Here is an 18408-nt window from a genome sequence, read left to right on the forward strand (position 1 = left end):
GCCTCCTTTCCTCTTGTACTGCTTCTCTTCTCATAATGCTGCTAGTATTATTTATAAATGGATTGCTGTAGCTTTAAAATACATTAATATTATCACAGTTAAATATAGTTTGTCTACGAGGCAGTAATCTGCTTAGGGTTCCTGTTCTCTTCATATCGTGTCTTTAACAATGCTAAGCTGGTGGCTGGCATTTAGTAAGTAATATGACATCGGTTCAGATGACAACTTCCTCAGTGTAAATGATGTCTGAATAACAAATGCTGCAACGTCTAAACCAGCTTCTTTTGTCAGTTTGACCTTGAGTTCTCACTTGAAAATATTTAACAGTGCTGCTTTTTTTTTTTTTAAATATACCTATTGGAGATATTTTTGTAACTGAAATCCTTTTTAGCTTTCCATTGAACTATGTCTCATCATGTGTAGTAATCTCATTAGTACCAGCCAAAAACCTGGATTGTTCTGGGCTTGATTTTCATTTACATTAAGATCTCAAAATGTCTTTCTGGCTAGATAAAGAACTTTTATACAGTATGTAAATTACATATGTATTCACCTATGACATAGTATGAATATATATAGTGATTTGCACCGGCTTTAAGCATGTCAGACACTGACAGAACTCAATGTAACTGAATTCTTTATATAAGTAGCAATAAATCCCCTTTCCTGTTCCTAATATATCCATTAAGTTGGAGATAATTTGTGGTTTTGCTTGAAGAAATGCATACATGTTTGTTTGTTTTTTAGTTTCCTTCAAAACCAGTTTAACTTCAAAAGATGCTGATGAGTGTCTTTCCTTTTGTATGCTGTCCTCCTTACTCCACTGCATTTGGGACATATAAATGATGCTGTAAGATAAAACTAAATTGTGTGGGAAGAAGAAAAAGCATCTGAAAAAAAGCTTTTCTTCCCTGTGGAGCAGTGAGAGACTGACCTCATGTGGTGTGAAACCAGAGTTGCCAGGAGAAATACAAGGATAAGACTCTGAATAAACTGAGTTCTTGGAAAAAATATTTTTTCTCAGGCATTTATGATTTTTTCTTGGATGCTGCACCACTTATAATTAAATAATGAGTTTGTATAGTTTGTAATGTGATTGCTGATAAGAATTTGACCAGTGTCTGTGTTCCCGAAGACTTTCTTGTGTCCTGAAAGGGATTCTCTAACAAGCTGACCCCAAGACAGCAGGCTAGGAGCTCAGGCCCAATTATCCTGGCTGCTGCCTGTGCGTGATTTTAATTGAAATGAGTAGGAGTTTTATGTGAGCAAGTGACAGGATAATCAGTCTTGGTTTCTAAGCCCTTTCTGGCACTTCCCCAGCAGCATATTCGCTCTGTGCCTTCACAGCCTTGCTCTGTAAAATGAAGACAGTGGTTAGGAAAATTATGAAGTGGTACCATGCAGAATGGGAAGGCTGTTCCAAGCCTTGAATAATATTAATACTGGAGACTTCTGAATCGATTCTGTTGGCCTGATTCATCAGTGTATATGGAAGCATCCAGGTATACGGATAACAAAAGGAAGTTCTGTTATTTTGAAAAGTTTTCTTTTAAAATAAATAACGTGCATTTCATTTTAAAGGATTTAGGGGGTGATGTGACATATGGACTCTCACAGGAAAATCTGTTTAAAAATCCTTTGGGCAATTCAGATTAGCTCTGTCCTCATCCTGCAAAGACTTCTCTTTATGCTTAATTTTACTCCTTCTGTTCTTTGTGTTGACTTAAATATCTGAAATAACAAAGGCCCGTAGTATTTTCCAGAACTACTTTGAGTTCTACATGACAAACCTTCCATTTTCTTCTTTACAGATCCTCTTGGAGCCAGGGGTGATACAGGATGTCTTGGCAGCTGGGAGTCATTTGCAGCTGCTGGAACTTCTCAGTTTGTGTTCTCACTATCTCATTCAGGTGAGGTTTCTCTGCCTGATTATCAGCCATTTCTGTTTGGTAAACTTCTGTTTCAAGCCTAATTTCAGTAGGAGGGTATTAGTACAATACCTGGTGTAACTTAAATGGCAAGAAACTGGATCTCAGGAGGCTTTAATTTAGAGTGTAATTTGGGTATCAGTTTGTGGTAGTTGTTTTCTCCTCCTATCCATTATGTCCATTTCAGTTCTGAAAACAAGGATGGTCCACTGATTAGTATCAGCACATGGAAGTTCTTCACTAGAGAATTTGCATTCTCCCGCCTCACTTTACCAAAAGTTAAATATTTCCCTGTTGTGATCATGAATGTTGTGAAGCATTGTGAAGATGCGTAAATGTTCGCAACAGAATAGCAGAATATTGATGTGTTTTCCAGGGTTCTATCACTTCTCACTGAAGAGGCAGGGCTTAGTACAATGGTACCTTATTATCAACTGGCCTTGTGCCCAGAATGCTTATAATATTATCAGCATTAGTGCTGTCATGATGAGGCAAAAAACTGAATCCAAAAAAGTAATTTTTGTTCTTGGCTTGTATAGGAGATGTCTCACAATGGTAGCCGGAACATAGCTTTGATAGATATCGATGAAAAGCCTTATAAAAAAATTTGCAATAGGAATTCCACAGAACTATTTCCTTTTTGCTGTACTTTTTCAGTACTTTTTCTGAAATAGGGTGCATTGACTGTATCTGCACAACAGTTGGGCATGGAAATTCACGTCAGCATAATCCTCTCCATATGCGCTTCCCTTCCAGCAGCATAACTGCCTTTGAAGAGTCTGAGTCTGAGTGTGGCAGCGCACTGAGCTACTGAGTACCGTAGGCATGCAGGATCTCATGTTAAGAGCCTCAGGATGTACTTGCAGGCTCTGTGTCTTACGGAGAAAGAGTCTGTATTTTGAGTGTTAGCCTTAGGGAAGCCTTCCAAATGTATGTTCAGACAATAAGGTGGTATTAATTTGTACATTATAAATTGATTAGAAAGTCAAGGGAGCTGGTAGAGTACTGCAATTTGTAACAATTTTGTTTTCAGGAAAGTAAGGAGGCATTTAAGTTTTCTGAGAAAATAGACATGGATTGTAACATGAAGGATGGTTAATTTGAGAAATAAGAAATGTGAGATGCTAAATAAGCCACAAAACCATTTGGCCTACTAGTTGTCAGGCAAGTGCAGGAAGGGGTTAATGTAACATGAAAGAACATACGAGTCTAACGTTGATATTCATACAGTGTATTTAATGTCCCCCTAACAAATCAATTGGTGTGAGGATGTCTCTACTGCTTACATGCTTTTGTCAGATATAGAACTAAAGAGACCATTGGAGCAAAGAAGGTGGGGGAAATATTAAAGCAGGGAAGGAGCTAAGTATTGTAGCTCTGGTGAGGTAGGGACATGAGAGAACGGTAGGGAAGAAGCAGTTATATGCTCAATGTAAGTCCTTGTACTAACATCTTCCATGATTTTTGTTGAGTAGCCTCAGGTATTTGTAGCTCTTTCTTTGGCACTGTCTTAATACTTGCTGATCCTGAGGCTGCTGCAGTGGAAAGTCAACTGTAGAATTAGCAGTACTTTGAATCTGGTCCGTGATGTGCATGGCATAGTCAGCTCTTTAGGAACGAACTGCTAATGAATTAAGAACAAATGAACAAACACACCCACGCCCTCAAAAAAAGAAAAAAAACCCAACAAAACACAACAAAAACAAACAAAACCACAAAAACCACACCCCAAAACAACCAACCAACCAACCCCAAAACAACCAACCAACCAACCCCAAAACAACCAACCAACCAACCCCGAACAAACGAAAAACCCAAACCTACAAACCAAAACCAAACCAAACAAAAAAAAATCCAGCAACGAACAAAAAAAAACCCAAACAAACAAAAAGCAAAACCAGCTCCCAAACCAAAACAAAAACAAGCCCTGAGTGAACAAACACTGCTGCCAAATTACTCTGTAATTAACAGACCAGTAAAAATGCTGTGGAGGTGACGGTCAATAGCAGTTACTCAAATAACGTGAAGGAGTTCTTTGCACTCTGAGTAACTGGAGCTACGTTGGTGTAAAAATGACAAGGGAGTGGGACCCAGTGTACAGATGTATCATGATGGAGGTAGGGAGTTAGGTAGAGTGTATGAAGGGTAGAGGATAAGGAGGAGAATATATGTTGGGAGACAGAGAGTGGTGGTAGTTCTGTAAAGTATTTTTGCATCAGAGTATCATTGTGAGGTTTTGAATCTGCAGGGACATCTATAGGATGACTGTAGCTTACGTCAGGTTGGGCTCTAGACTGTATTTTACTCTTTTTATAGTATTTATTTACCAGGTTCACCCAACAAGGCATGTCTGGTGACAGATTTGCAGAGTGAATAGATCACAGTAGGAATTTGTCTTGTTTGTTCTGCAAGTTGCAGTACATACAAGTAATCAACCTTGAGTAGTTGTGTAAGAGTTTTTAGCAGAGATCAACAAGATGCCGTACATAAAGACTGATATCTTTCAGGGTCCAAATTAATTATATCAAATGTCTGTTTATGTTCTAGATAATATTGGATGACTTCAAAAATATCTATTGTTTTATTTTAGTACTATTTAAAAATAAAATCCAAGTAGCTAACAGAGGCTTCCTTAAAGCCACTTATGCTTACTGCAGCTAGGAACTGAGGTGTCTTATCACACCTGACTTCACATGCTATGATACCGATTCTGGGAAGAGAATAAATTCTTGCCTCTTCTTTCTGAAGATGTTTTGGAGTTCCAGAGAGCTGCCGAGTTAATTTACCACACTGGTGTATTCCTTTCTTGCTGTTTTGAGTTGTTCGGATATCACAAACTTAGCTTAGTTTAGAATAAATTCAGGAAATACAACATGTGGGATCTAGCTGTCATTTATTATTGTTGTATAATAACAACACAGTTTTAATTTGATAGCATTGTCTTTAATTGCTTGGGTTGGTTCAGGCTGTGCCTGTGTAGGAGTGCTGCTCTTATAATGTTAGAGCTTGTTCCAGCTCTTCTTTTTCTCCAAATGTTCCAGCTTATCAGTTTTTGGAGTTCTAGACGGTTTCATCTTTTCTCAATACTTCTGTCTGGGGTCTGTAATTATTCCAAGGGTTCAAATAAGTTTTTTTTTTTTGCTTAAAATGCAGTTGGCCTGGCCCATACGCAGGTCTGTTCAAAGGCATATTTGGTGCCAACGGTACCGAAGAAGACTTTACTGATCTAATTAATCTGATTGATCTTCTTGAAGAAGGTTTGAAGTGCACTGGGGGCAGATTAATTTCCAGCCAATGCTGAATTTTGTATTTACTGGTCTTTAAGGTATTTCATCTGAGTTGACTCAATAAAAAACAAGATCTTATTTTGACTATAAGACAGGTCCTCTTTCTTATAGACTAACCATCTTAGTACACTTCAGTTTGTTAGAATCATAGAATAATTTTTGTTGAAGAGACCCTTAAGATCATAGTCCAACTATAACCTAAATCTAGCACTAAACCATGTCCCTAAGAGCCTCATCTAAACACCTTTTAAACACGTCCAGGGATGGTGACTCAATCACTTCCCTGGGCAGCCTGTTCTAGTGCTTGACAACCCTTTCCAAAAAGAATCTTTTCCTCATATCCAATCAAATATCCCCCTGGTGCAACTTGAGGCCATTTCCTCTCATCTTATCACTTAATACTTGGGAGAAGAGACCAACACCCTCCATGCTACAACCTCCTTTCAGGTAGTTGTAAACAGTAATAAGGTCTCCCCTCAGCCTCCTTTTCTCCAGGCTAAACAGCCCCAGTTCCCTCACCTGCCCCTCATAGGCCTTGTGCTCTAGACCCCTCACCAGCTTCGTTGCCCTTCTCTGAACTCTCTCCAGCACCTCAATGTCTTTGTTGTAGTGAGCGGCCCAAAACTGAACACGGGATTCAAGGTGGGGTCTCACCAGTGCTGAGTACAGTGGTACAATCACTTCTTTAGTCCTGCTGACCACACTATTCCTGATACAAGCCAGGATGCTGTTGACCTTTTTGGCCACCTGGGCACACTGCTGGCTCATACACAGCCAGCTGCCAATCAGCACCCCCAGATCCTTTTCCACCAGGCAGATTTCCAGCCACTCTTCTCTGGGCCTGTGGCGCTGCTTGGGGTGGTTGTGACCCAAATGCAGGACCTGGCACTTGGCCTTGTTGAACTTCATGCAATTGGCTCAACAATCCATCCAGTCCTGATCATTCCCTGTGACCTTCCTGCCCTCCAGCAGATCAACTCTCCCACCCAATTTGGTGTCATCTGCAAACTTATCAAGGGTGCACTCGATCCCCTTGTCCAGATCATTGATAAAGAGATTAAACAGAACTGGCCCCAATACTGACCCCTGGGGAACACAACCCACGACAAGCCGCCAACTGGATTTGACTCTGTTCACCACAACTCTTTGGGCTCCTCCCTCTAGCCAGCTCTTTATACATCTTGTTTCCCTTTGAAAAGCTTTAGCCTTTACTGTTCCAGTGGACCATAACTGTCCTACTATGACAACAGATAAGGCAAGAGAAAGCTAGTTGAAGGCATTGAATGTGACAGAGGCCTGAGAAGGGACTTCTTAAATGGAGCTGTAGAGAATGTGGTATTAGTGTGTTTGTGGTGACGCATTTTGCACATTAAAGCTTGCAAATGTTTTTCTGCAAGGTACCTGATGACTTTATTCTTATGCAACAGAATAAATGTGTTAAAAGATTTATTCGGAACATAGAAATGTTTGTTTCATAAATATGTCTGAGTTATATAACTGGTTGTAGATGTAAGAAGTTTTGTCTTTGTCTTCAGCTGTTTGTGTATTTCAGTAGCAAAGACAGCCTCAAACTACAAATTATTTCAACAATCAAAAAGTCTTAATAAGGGGGGGAATGCTATTCAGAATACAAGTTTTTAATGGTATTTCCTTCTACTGATCAACGTTAACTAAATATATTCTGGGTATAGCTTTAGTAATCAGTTTTCAAACCAGAGGTTGATTTCCACCAGCATTCAGAGACCTGGCCATGTTTGAAATCTTAAAGCTAAGTGATTTTTTCTGTATTTTCTGAAGTCCAGTGTTATAGTTTTCAGTGGAGTTCTGTATACCTCCTGAGTTACATTCCAGGTGATAGGTATGAGTGAAGCATTTAGAAGCTGCAGAACTATCCAAAGCAGCCCACTAGTTTCAGGCTCAGAGGCAAAACGACAAGATTGTTAGCATTTGCTCCTTTAACTTTCTGCTGCCAGGTCAGTCACATTTTGTGAAGAACAGTTTAAGTTTCCATACTGGACAGAGTCTGGGATATTGTTTATGTTAAGTTTATTGGTTGGACAGTTGCATATTTTTATGTTCAGTGCAGCCTTACTACAGTAGCAGTGGTGTTAGCTGACTGCCCTCCTACTCAGTACTGGAAATAATTTCCTATTCTCTCAGTAGCTAGGAACAGCAAGTATAGTAAACATGACCAGTGATCCTGATTGCAATTAAAGTTCCCCTGACTGTTAAAAATAGTTCTTGGGAAAATAAATGTTTTTGTGTCAAGGGAAGTTAAAAGTTTGATGCTGAATTTCCCTTTAGTTTTCACTGCATTAATCTCCCTGCTAAATAATAAATGTACTAGGTTACCTTTTAGAAACTTCATTAGTGGATAGGACTCTGCCACAGGTATGTCTGCCCACTTGCTACTGATGTTGGTTATAGCATCTATGAAGAGGGGTAATTTAAGCTAAAAATAACATTTTGAGTGATTAAAATAAGCCTGAAAAAACACAGCACTGTACAGCAGCAGTCAACTGGAATTTTCTTGGAGCTTCCTCTGTACTGTATGCTCTGGATTCTTGTATATAAAGGAGACAGTGAGCAGGATCAGGCCTGGAATGCAAAAATTAGATTAATAATTAAATTAAGACCTCCTAGGATAGTTCTTGATAATAATTGAAGAAGGCAAGTTGTCCTGGGTAGGGGCACTTGATTTTAACCTTTGACCCTTAATGGTCAATTTAGGCTTATACACCATGAAAAAATTTTCGTTTATGAACACCTAATGATATGGATCTTTTCTTCTCCTAGTTTTAAACTTTTTGACCCTGTTTGTTGACAGATATATTTTACTGTTTTTAAAAGGAAGAAGCTACATTTGAATCTGCCTGTGGAATGAAAAGGAGTACACATGGTTTGCATATGTGTTGGGGGCCAAAGCTTCAAAGCTATTTATTTTTCTTAAACCAAACTTCTCCATTTGGAACTGTGCCCACAGCACAATTCCAACTTTCACAGAGATACGCTCCTTCAGAGATAAATTGACTCTTACACCAGAGATTGAGAGCATCACCTTTGTATTGCTAGAACCCCCATCTCAGTTGGAATTTTAGCTCCCGAGTCTTTCATATAGAGCAAATTAAACTGCTAGAAAAAAAAATCTAAAGGTCATCTAGCAACCAAGGCTTGCCTTTTTTAAACTAATACTGAGCTTTTAATCTTAAGTACCTTCACGTACACTTTCTACCCCCGCACTGGCCCAGAATCAGAGCGGTGGTTTATAAAGCCACCACCATCAAACTTGAGTCCACCAACTTTATTGCATGGTGGAGTGACCTTCCCATACCAAGAATACAAAGTAGACAGAAATAATCTTGCATTTTGCTCGTTTTCAGTGTTATGTGACCTGTTGTTGTTGTGCTAGCCCGCTATTTCTTGAAGGAGCGTGTCTTGTCAGCCGTTGAGTCATTGAGCTGTTGACAATCTTTAGGAAAGTTCCTGTACAAAGCTCAAAACTAAGTTTTGGAATTTATCTCCTCTCTCTTTAACATACAGATGTATTATAGAGGTACGGATTTATATATATGAAACATGAATGCACTGCAAGGATTCCAACTTTGAATGGAACTCAGGAAAAAAAAAGGATGGTGGTTTTCTCCATTTTTTCAGTTGGTGTCAGTGAAGAATGTAACAACAGTATATCCAGTCACTTGGAATTCTGTTCTTGCTGTAATAGTCTTGCTGCTATTTGACTGTGATGTGACAGTGGATATTCTGCTCCTGGGGTGTTAACTGTTAGAAAAAGTGGTACAAGTATGGTCAGGAACCTGCTGGTGCTGTGTGTATGTGTTCTGCTTTTCCTAATGAAGTAATGGTTGGCAAAGGTGTATTTGAACTGCTGATGGACATGTGAAAAATTATGCTGCGGTGTCTAGGTTTGCTATTGCTGGCAAGACTAAAGCTCCCATCCTTAATTTTTAATCAAAGTCTGGCTGGTTGTATGGACTCCCTTTGCCAATCTTCTGTGGCAGTCGCAGGAGAGGTCACAAGTAGGGAAGAGGCAGATGCTGCTACATCTTCCTTCTCTTTGCAAATTCTGTCAGGAAGGGAGAGGAGCTTTGGTGTGTGTTTTAAAAAGGAGCACAGAAGCTGTATTCCTTCCTTGTTTCCTTCCCTGCCTTTCTCATGTTGTCTTTCTAGCCAGTGTGGCCTCTGTCAGACCTGTCCCTCAGCCCCTGAGAGATTCCTGCTTCTGGAATATTTCTATTATTTTTGTAAAGCTGTAAACAGAGGCTGACAGATCCCAGAATGCTTAATGTACAATATTCTTCTTTGGTTTTATTACCATCTGATCAATACTAATGTTTTACGTCCATTCCTCCCCACCCCCTGTCCTTTCTGCCACCCAGTGTCTTTAGCGTTTAATTCTCCTTACCCATTGAGGCAATTTAGATGTATGAACCCCAAAGTAGCAGTATTTGTAATCGTGTAGTGCAGCTCCCCTTATCTGCCGGTGTCCTCGATGACATGCCCAGTTGGCAGTATGGCAGGAAAATTAGTTTGATTGCAAGAGATGAAACCTGAAAGGCCAAATGGCTGAAGTGGAGCTAAGACACGGGGCTGGGGCCCTTCCTCCCCAGGCGTGGGCAGCAGGTGGCAGTGTGAGTCCGTAACAGTTTGAGCAGAGAAATTCAAGCGGAAATCAGAAAAAATGAAAAGAAAAATTATTTATTTTTACTCCGTATTAGTCTTCTGACCTAATCAGTAAAAAAGTCATTATTCACACAACACTGGCCAATACGCATTGTAATTTTTAACAAATAATAGGAAACTGTTAATGTTTTTGCAGGAAATACAGTTCTGTCTTGTGCAGCAATGGTCATTTATCACTGCACTTTGTGAAATCACTCATTTGTTCTAATTTGAATGTAAATGACTCTAAGGTTTTACAAATAAGGTGACAGACTCACATAAATGTAATTGCAGGGTTCATCTCTCTCTTTTTATATATCACTCATTAAGTTATGAATTAAATACATCGTATTAAACCAGGGGCATGTCCAATGATGATATTGTAATGGCAAATTACTCTATGCTATTAGAGGTGTATTTTTTATTCATGGACATTAATTTGTCATTAAGCAGCATTAGTTTAGCACTTTTATGTGGAAGACGTGACCTGAAAGAGGAGACTTACAGCTCTAATGTGAAAGAACAAGAATACAGGCACCAGATATACAGAGATTTTTTTTTTCACCTCCTGTAAAGAGGCAGAGGTACATTTTATTTAAATTTGCTTTGATTTAAAGCAATTTGAGTTACGTTAAGCCATTTTAGAAAAGGTATTTATGAATCATGAAAATGCTTTGGCTATTAAGTATTTACCAATATGGGAAAAGCCAGAATGCTAAGTACAAAATGGTAACTATAAATCATTTGTAACCTATGAACCTGAAGAGAACATTGGACCTAAAATGAGTTACAATCTGATTTTTATCTCAGAAATATCACTGTGATAGAGAGCTAATTGTCCATCATTTCTTTCCTCTATACTGGCTTAGCCAAAATAAAAATGATTTTTTTTTTCATTCCATCTCAGTTATGAAGTATCTTTTACCTGCTCTAAGCTTTGTATTTTTAAACACACTATTAGTATTTTCACAGGGATCAATTTCAAGTTTGAAATATTAAGCAGGAGCTGAATCTTTATTAAGAAAATGAATGAGAAAATATTTTATTTGATGGAATTTGAGAGGCAACTTCGCACTTCAGTATTAAACTGAGGAAAATAGTGAATGACTGCATTGTCTTTGAAAGATATTAGAAAGATCTTGTAAATTTTATTTTTGTTTTGCAGTCAGTTTAGTAGAAGAGGCCATCATCTCAAAACCTTGTTTACTTAGTGGCACAGGCAGATTGAAGTCATAAGGATCCAAGTTGATACATGTATTTGCATTTTAGACTTTAAACCATCTCTCAGTAAAGGCAAATAATCTGAATTTGATATGAATCTATGTAGCTGATTTCCTCCTCCCTTATATATTATGTTTTTCTGATCGCTTAATCATTACTGTTCTATGCATCTGTCTGAACTGCTCACAACACACTTAACTAGTGTATTGTGCTAGTTAAAGAAGAAAGATTTGTAATGAAAATTACCTAAACCCAAAGTATACATAAGTAGTTACAGAAACGGAAATACATCAGATAATCATCTAGTTTTGACCACTGTTAAATACTATTTCAGTGCCTAATAAGGAAACATTTTTTGCTTAACCATTTCAGTTTGTAGGGGAGCCCAAACAAGTTCCATGTGAGGCTGCTGATGTTTTCCAGTAGGTATCTTAGCAGCAGTAAATGCTACAGAATTTTAGCACGTTCTATCATTCTTAGTCTTTTGTTTGTACAACTTCAAGAGTAGAATTTGCCAGGGAACCAGTATCTTTCTCAGAATTGTCATGTAGACTAATTCTATTTAAACCAAAATCTCCATTTCCTTTCAGGGTATTGAATAGACCTTGAATTCAGAATGAATATAAATGTACATGATGTCTTACTGAATTTTCAACCAATATGTAATCAGAACTTTGAAAGTTATAAATTGTCCTCATTCACCTCACTAATTCTAAAAAATAAAGATACAAACCTAAAGATTAATAGTATCAACAACTTTATTAAACATGAATAATGTCCTGCAAGTGTATTATTCCAAACTCAAAAATGTTTATAACTTTATTCTCTTTTTTCCTATGTAATCTATTCTAAACATCTGTTTATTAACTTGGAGGAAGGCACTGCTAGATTTCCCATCTGTTTCAACAGAGTCTTACAGAATTCGTGATTTCTACCACAGAGTGTGTGTAGCTGCATAGATAGCATTAGATCCCAAATGGCTTAAACAAGGAATTTTATTTGCGGTTCAGTGGGAATTGTCTCAACAGTAATTTTTATAGGAGCTGTTGTGTCCTCTGAATTTGAGAGACAGTGTTATATTGTCTGGACTTCCCTTATAAGCACTTTGACCTTTGAGAAAGATTCCAAAGCCACTCAAAGGAAGGTCTTTTTTAATTCCATTTCAGTCTTTTCTCCTTGTTCTAATTATATATGCAAAAAGCCTTCAATTTCCGTAGCATCTAAGCACACTAATACTTAATCCTTAAGTACTGTAGGAACCTCGGGTAGGTTTAGTCCCCTGAACACTCTGGAATTGGGATTCCCACTTAGTTGAAATAGCACGTTGTGGCTGTGAAGAAAGCTAGGGGTAGAGACCCAATGTCATATGCCAGGCCCAAAGTCAGTGTTTATATGTGCCTGTATTTTGTTTTTACCTGCCTCACAATATTATAACTTATATTTACAGCATTACCCTCTTCATGAGGAACTGAAGTATGCAGAGAGTGTATGTGTATAATGGTGATGTCAGGGGCCCCCAGGAACCGATACTGAATGTTTACTGTAACTAAACACTTAAGAGTGCTTGACTACCTAGATACTGTTGTGAGTCTTAACTTGCATATATATTATACACTACTGGTAAAAAGCCCTAATCAAGTTCTGGACTCATATAGCACCATTCAGCCCTGGACAAAAAGCTGAATAGATGAATGGAGTTTCTTGAAAAGTAATAAAACTAATAGCGAAAATGCTCAGTGTATGTGGTCAGTATTTTGAGGTGAGGGAAAACACAACATTAGGTATATGTAATTTTTGATAAGCTGTTATTAGCATTTTGCTTTTAGATATGGTTGAAACCTTTGAAATTTGGATGTTTTAGCAAAATTTGCTATTAAAATATGTATTTGAAAAGGACTAATTTTTATAACATCATATGGAATAATCATTGGCTACACACTTTTTCAGTAAACTGTACTTAATTTTTAAAAAACATGACACTTCCAGTTAGCTCAGTTACTTAAAAAATAATGTATTTCTGCAGCTAATCTGTGTCCCTCCTCTACATGCCCTTCCAATTTTCTTTTAAAGGGTGTCTGGCTCAACTTCATTCCGATTGTGTTTAAAGGTGGGTACAGAAGAGGCACCTTCATATACTTGAAGACTTTGAGATACTGGCAAGTGTCTGTAGTTGTGAATAAGGAGAAATTAGGCTTACAATGATCTATTCTTCTTTTAAAGGTGGTGTCTTCAAGGTGAAATCTTAAAGCCAGTGAGAATTTTATCATTTTGTTATGACTTGCATATGTCATGCATTGACTAAATAGTTTTCAATATTTCTGGGTGGGGTGGGGGGGGAAACCCTTGGTGGTAAAGCATGGTGTTCTGGCCGTAGCTATTTGAGATTGGGTGGGAGGGGTGGAAGATCTGCTAGAAACTAAATGAACAAAACTTATTATGATCTATGAAGGCTCATGCCTTCCTGATGCTTAGCACCTTCAACTGTGTGAACGTTCACATGTGTTCGTTTTGAGAGGACTTGTGAGTTGTTTACCATTACTGAAGGTCAGATGTGGGAACTGTCAAACTGGACATTGAGTCAAGGTCAACCTTTTACACTTGGGTTTTGTGCTTTCGAGGTTGTCTGGTTTTGAGAGTCAGATTTGTAATAATTTCTGACCAAGAGAGTGAGAAATTAATTCCTAGTCAATAATGCTTAAAATATGAAGAAAAGCTCCTTGATCCTAACACATACTGATTTTTTTTTTTTTTGATTCAATGATGCTTCCAGAATTATTTTCATTCTTTTGCTTTTTTCCCCAGTATGTGGACTACTGCTATCCCTTTATACCCTGTTTACCTCCAGAAATCAGTTCTAATTACTATGTAGTAAACCTACTAATCAGCACAGCTCCTGGTTTGTGGGAAAGCGGTGTTCTTTTCACTGCATAAATTTGGGGACAGAGTAGTGTAGAGTGTTTTATTTTACTGAGACATAATGCTTATTACAGACATTTTACTGATATATTGAGCTGCATAAATAACTAAATTATGTTAAAGTTGGGGGTGGGGTAGGGAAGAAAAGAATTATCTAGCTACTAGAACATTGAAATGGGTTCCAGGCATTTGAGGTTCTGGTTTTTGTATCTTCTGCATCATGAACAATCTTTTAAATTATTCTTTTGCTTCTCCTTTTTCCTCTGTAAAATAGAGTTTGCCTAGGTTTAGTGCTGGGAGCAAAAATTTTCGTAGTGATTTTTTTGAGGCAAGGTCAGATATTGCAGGAGCATAGAGATGCCTGAACAAATAACTTTTTTCCAAATGAAATATATTTTTCAACACCTTCAATGTTTCCTTTTTATCATTCACATACTTTAAATCAGGTTCTTTTAACCGATGAGTACCCTCATATCTTCCTGCAGCTCCAACAAGTCTCGTGCTCTTCAGAAGAATGTGAAACCATATACCCTCAGAGGTCAAATTATGCAAATATTTCCTTCTTTACCTGTACATAAAATTGGCAAAAAACTTGGTTTATTGCATTCATTCTTTCAATGCAGAGTTGCAGAATGTTGGTAGTCACACAAAAGTAATGCAAACTGTCCTGCACTTCCTGGTCCCTTGGCCAGTGTAACTTTGATCCTACCTCCATGAGCCAGAAACTATTTTCTGAAAATTTGGCCAGAATTTTTTTTGCTTTTGTGTATTTTCTCTATTTTATTAATGTCTTTGCTAAAGATCAAATCCTTCAGGAGCCTTTCTTTAAAAAAATAGGTTGAGCACCTTAAATCTTGCAAGGTTGGGTTTCTATCTTGTAATATTTTCATATAGTTGAAGTACAAGCTTCAGAACTGGGACCAATATTTAAGCAGTAGCCTTAAAAATACTATGTTGAAGCAGCAGCAGTGTTTATTGGATGCTACTCCACGTTCATTTCACAGCAAAAACTTTTTTTGTCTCACTACTGTTCTGAGAACTGATGTTGCTATTTCTGATGGCTTCTTAGTGCCTCCTGATGGCCTGCAAATGTTGTTATAAATAGAGCCTGGTATATGTTCTGTATCAGCTGATTTACCGGTTCTCAGATATGGTGTGGGTTTTTTGTTTTGTTTTGTTTTTAATGTGATCACTTTACCAGGAAAGCCAGACAGTACTCACATTCTGTCATTCTCATAATTTGTTACTGTGCTGCTTTTGCAGAATCTCTGCAAACTCTGCAGGCAAAACTTATCGTTCTTTAGTTCAGTTAAACTGCTAACAGTATTGGACCTAGAATCAATTCCTTGAGGACTTTGCTGGAAAAAGTTACACCGCCTTATAGCTTACCATTTATTTCATTTGAGATTGTCACTGAACAAATCTTTGATCTAAGATGCATCCTAATAGATGTAGGTAATATATGAAATTTGTGAAATATTATAGCATTCAACTTTCTCTAGTGCTCCTTGTGTTAAACTTGTCCCATTTTATTCTACCAATAGTTCTTGTAAACTCGGGAAAATTAGCTCTTTTGAGGTTTCAAAAAAATAAATTTCTCTACTGATTCCTTATTCCTTTCATACAAGTAAAATATTAGTAGATAGCTGGGGTGATGCGACTCTTACAAAGCATTAGGAACTACTGGTTTCAAACTGGTGACTGATTCTGCTTTGTCTATCAAAATTTTACTCAGTATTGAGTTGTCTTGCACTGGATTCAGCCTTTCTGGAGACAGAGTATCATATACTGCCTTAAAATTCTGAGAAAGCGTTGTTTGGGTTTGCTTTGTTTTGTTTTGTTTTGGCTTGTTTAGCAAGTATTTCTGAGATTTGAATTTGTCTGTGTTAATTAACCCATCATTCCACACATATTAGACAGTTTGTTTCATTCTCTGGTGAGATTAGATGTCCCGCTCTCTACGGTTACCCTTTTATAGTTATTCATTTTTAGATGTGTTTATTAGCTTTGTAATCCTTAAGCATTTGATGACAAGGTGTTGCCTGGGACTCTGAAGCAGAGACAGGTTTTTAAGAAAAGTGGTCCCTTGTTGTGTTTACTACAAAGCAACATATACATCAGTGAAACGTTTCAGGAATAAAATGCCATAAAAAGATTCTGAAACAGAATTGTTTGTATCTTATTGTATCCTTTGCATGTGAAAACCTCCCCTGTTCTTATTTATATCTAAAGCATTAATATTAGTCTATTGATAATTTTGAAATATGCCACCTGTTTATTCTTTAGTGCAATATCATGTGTGTTGACTTCCTTTTGTTATTATCTTGCTATTATCTATCTTCATCACTATTAATTTACATTTATGCAGAGCAGTTGGAGCTATCATGCAGCCTCCTTGAGAAGTCACATCTTCTCCACATTGCGATTCTAACTCTCCTGCTAGCTTCCAGGCCTGTTTGCCTCTTGTTATCTCTGGGCTTCTTGTCTAGATCTATTCTCCTGTTCTTTGGTCTGCATTTTTTTTGTGCTTCTGCATTTGAAAGTGATAGTGACCTGCCAGGGCTCCAATGTGGGTCCCAAGCAGCACAATAAAAGTGGGATTTCAGCTTTCAGGTTTTGTCGTTGTGCTTTGACCCTCAGTGGGCAATGATGCAGACTGGATCTTGCTTAGCTGTGGGACAGATTATAGACAGTGCAGCTTGAATGGGATGAGATTTTAGCTGCAAAGTTTGAAGAAGTCATTACTGAGCATACTCAAACTATTTTTTTAGAGGCTGATGAGGGGGATCAATGGAAGATTTCACAGTGACGGCAACTTCTTCAAGCTGTTTCCATTCTGAATATTTTTAATGAGAAAGAGCAATGGTCTTTTCCTGTCAGTCTCATTCTTTGTAATGTGTTATACACTTTTTGAGATGTTTTCAAGAGATTTTAAAGAGATTAATCTTGAGGCTGGAAAACTTCAGCTTTGAACTATTAAATGTTGTAAAAATAGTAAGACTTTGGAAAAAGGAACTGCCTTAACTACCTTAACACCTCTACTAACAGGTCTATCAGTAATGCTGGTAGTGGAGATGAGGATTAAGAATAAAAATCACGCTTTATTGTTAACTATGTATTAGAAACATATTTTCTGCTTGTTTTTTCACTATGCTTGAAAATTTTCATACTTTAGATTGATTTAAAACTTGCTTTGTTTGTCAGAATGTTGAGGGGATTTCCTTGCCTACTTTTGAAACAAGTCTTAAGAAAATTATTGAAATAATTTTTCCCTTGATAAGTAGCTGGTAGGTACCAGGACAATTACAAGATCCATTACTCAAATATAGAAAGAAATTAAATAAGCAGTTGGAAAATAATTTCTGAGCATCCCCAGTAGAATCTACTGCATCTCAGTGGATCATACACAATTCCCATTTGTAACATGTCGTATTATTTCTGTCCTGGCTGGCAGACAGAGGCCTGTTACTGTGTCTCACCTTTGAGGACCAAGTTTACAGAGAGTTTTCCTGTATTCAATCATAGGATGGCTTTGAGCTACTGATGTGATATCATCAAGAAAAAGGCATTTTGAGTCTAGGATATTGCATGCAAGGTAATTTATAAAGCTAAGGAAATATTAACGCTTGTGTATAACATACTGCTGAAAAATCATGAGTACTGTGAAGTGTTTGCCCATGCGGAAGAATAAATGAAGTCAAACTGGGAGGCATGTAGAAAAGGGCAGCTAAGATGATCAGCAAGGCCTGTTTTATGTGAGGAGATTAAAAGAGCTTGGCTTGTTTAGTCTAGCAAAATGAGGGCTGAGGAGGAATATGATTGCTTTCTGTAAATATATCAAGGGAATAAATACTGGAGGAGGGGGGAGCAGGAAGAGAGAGGGCTGTTAAAACTAAAAGATAATGTTGGCACAGGAACAACTGTCTGAGTAAATTAAGCTGGAAATTAGGAGACAGTGTCTTAAAATCAGCTGATCCTTCTCAGAATAGTAGTTCAGAGCAAGAACAGAGTGAGTTTTAAGATGGATCTTTCTTAATTTATGACTACAATGATTTGATGAGCTTGCCCTGTACAGCAGGGAATATGCTTCCACTCTGATATTCTCATAGCCTTAAACTGCAAAAGAATTGGAAGCAATAGTATTGTACAGTCCTGTTTTTCTTTATTCTTTGTTCTTCTTGTTGATGATAATTATTTCTTAACTGCTACTCCTGTGAACCTTGGGTTTCTAAAGCATAAAACATTCTCTTTCTGGATCTGACAATGTTAACAACAACAACAACAAAAAGACAAGTGAACATTTACCATGAAAGATTGCTGGTGGTTGATTTATTAGCCAAGTAGTTTTCAGGTTTCCTCAAACACTGTAGTAACTCTGA

The 18408-nt window shown here is 37.6% G+C and overlaps 1 protein-coding gene across 13 annotated transcripts in view; it reads left to right on the plus strand.

The window, feature by feature from the left end:
* Nucleotides 1-18408, plus strand: part of KLHL32 (kelch like family member 32) — a 113969-nt gene that overhangs the window by 49789 nt on the left and 45772 nt on the right. For all 13 annotated transcript variants that reach the window (XR_010471254.1, XM_065056565.1, XM_065056558.1 and 10 more), the window contains one exon: nt 1812-1910. Coding sequence is in view for 12 of the 13 variants with exons in the window: in XM_065056565.1 (XP_064912637.1) it covers nt 1812-1910 (99 nt within the window). In the remaining variant the exon portion in view is untranslated. The remainder of the gene's footprint in view (nt 1-1811; nt 1911-18408) is intronic.

This window comes from Columba livia, chromosome 3 (genome assembly GCF_036013475.1).
Source record: "Columba livia isolate bColLiv1 breed racing homer chromosome 3, bColLiv1.pat.W.v2, whole genome shotgun sequence".
Lineage (NCBI taxonomy): Eukaryota > Metazoa > Chordata > Aves > Columbiformes > Columbidae > Columba > Columba livia.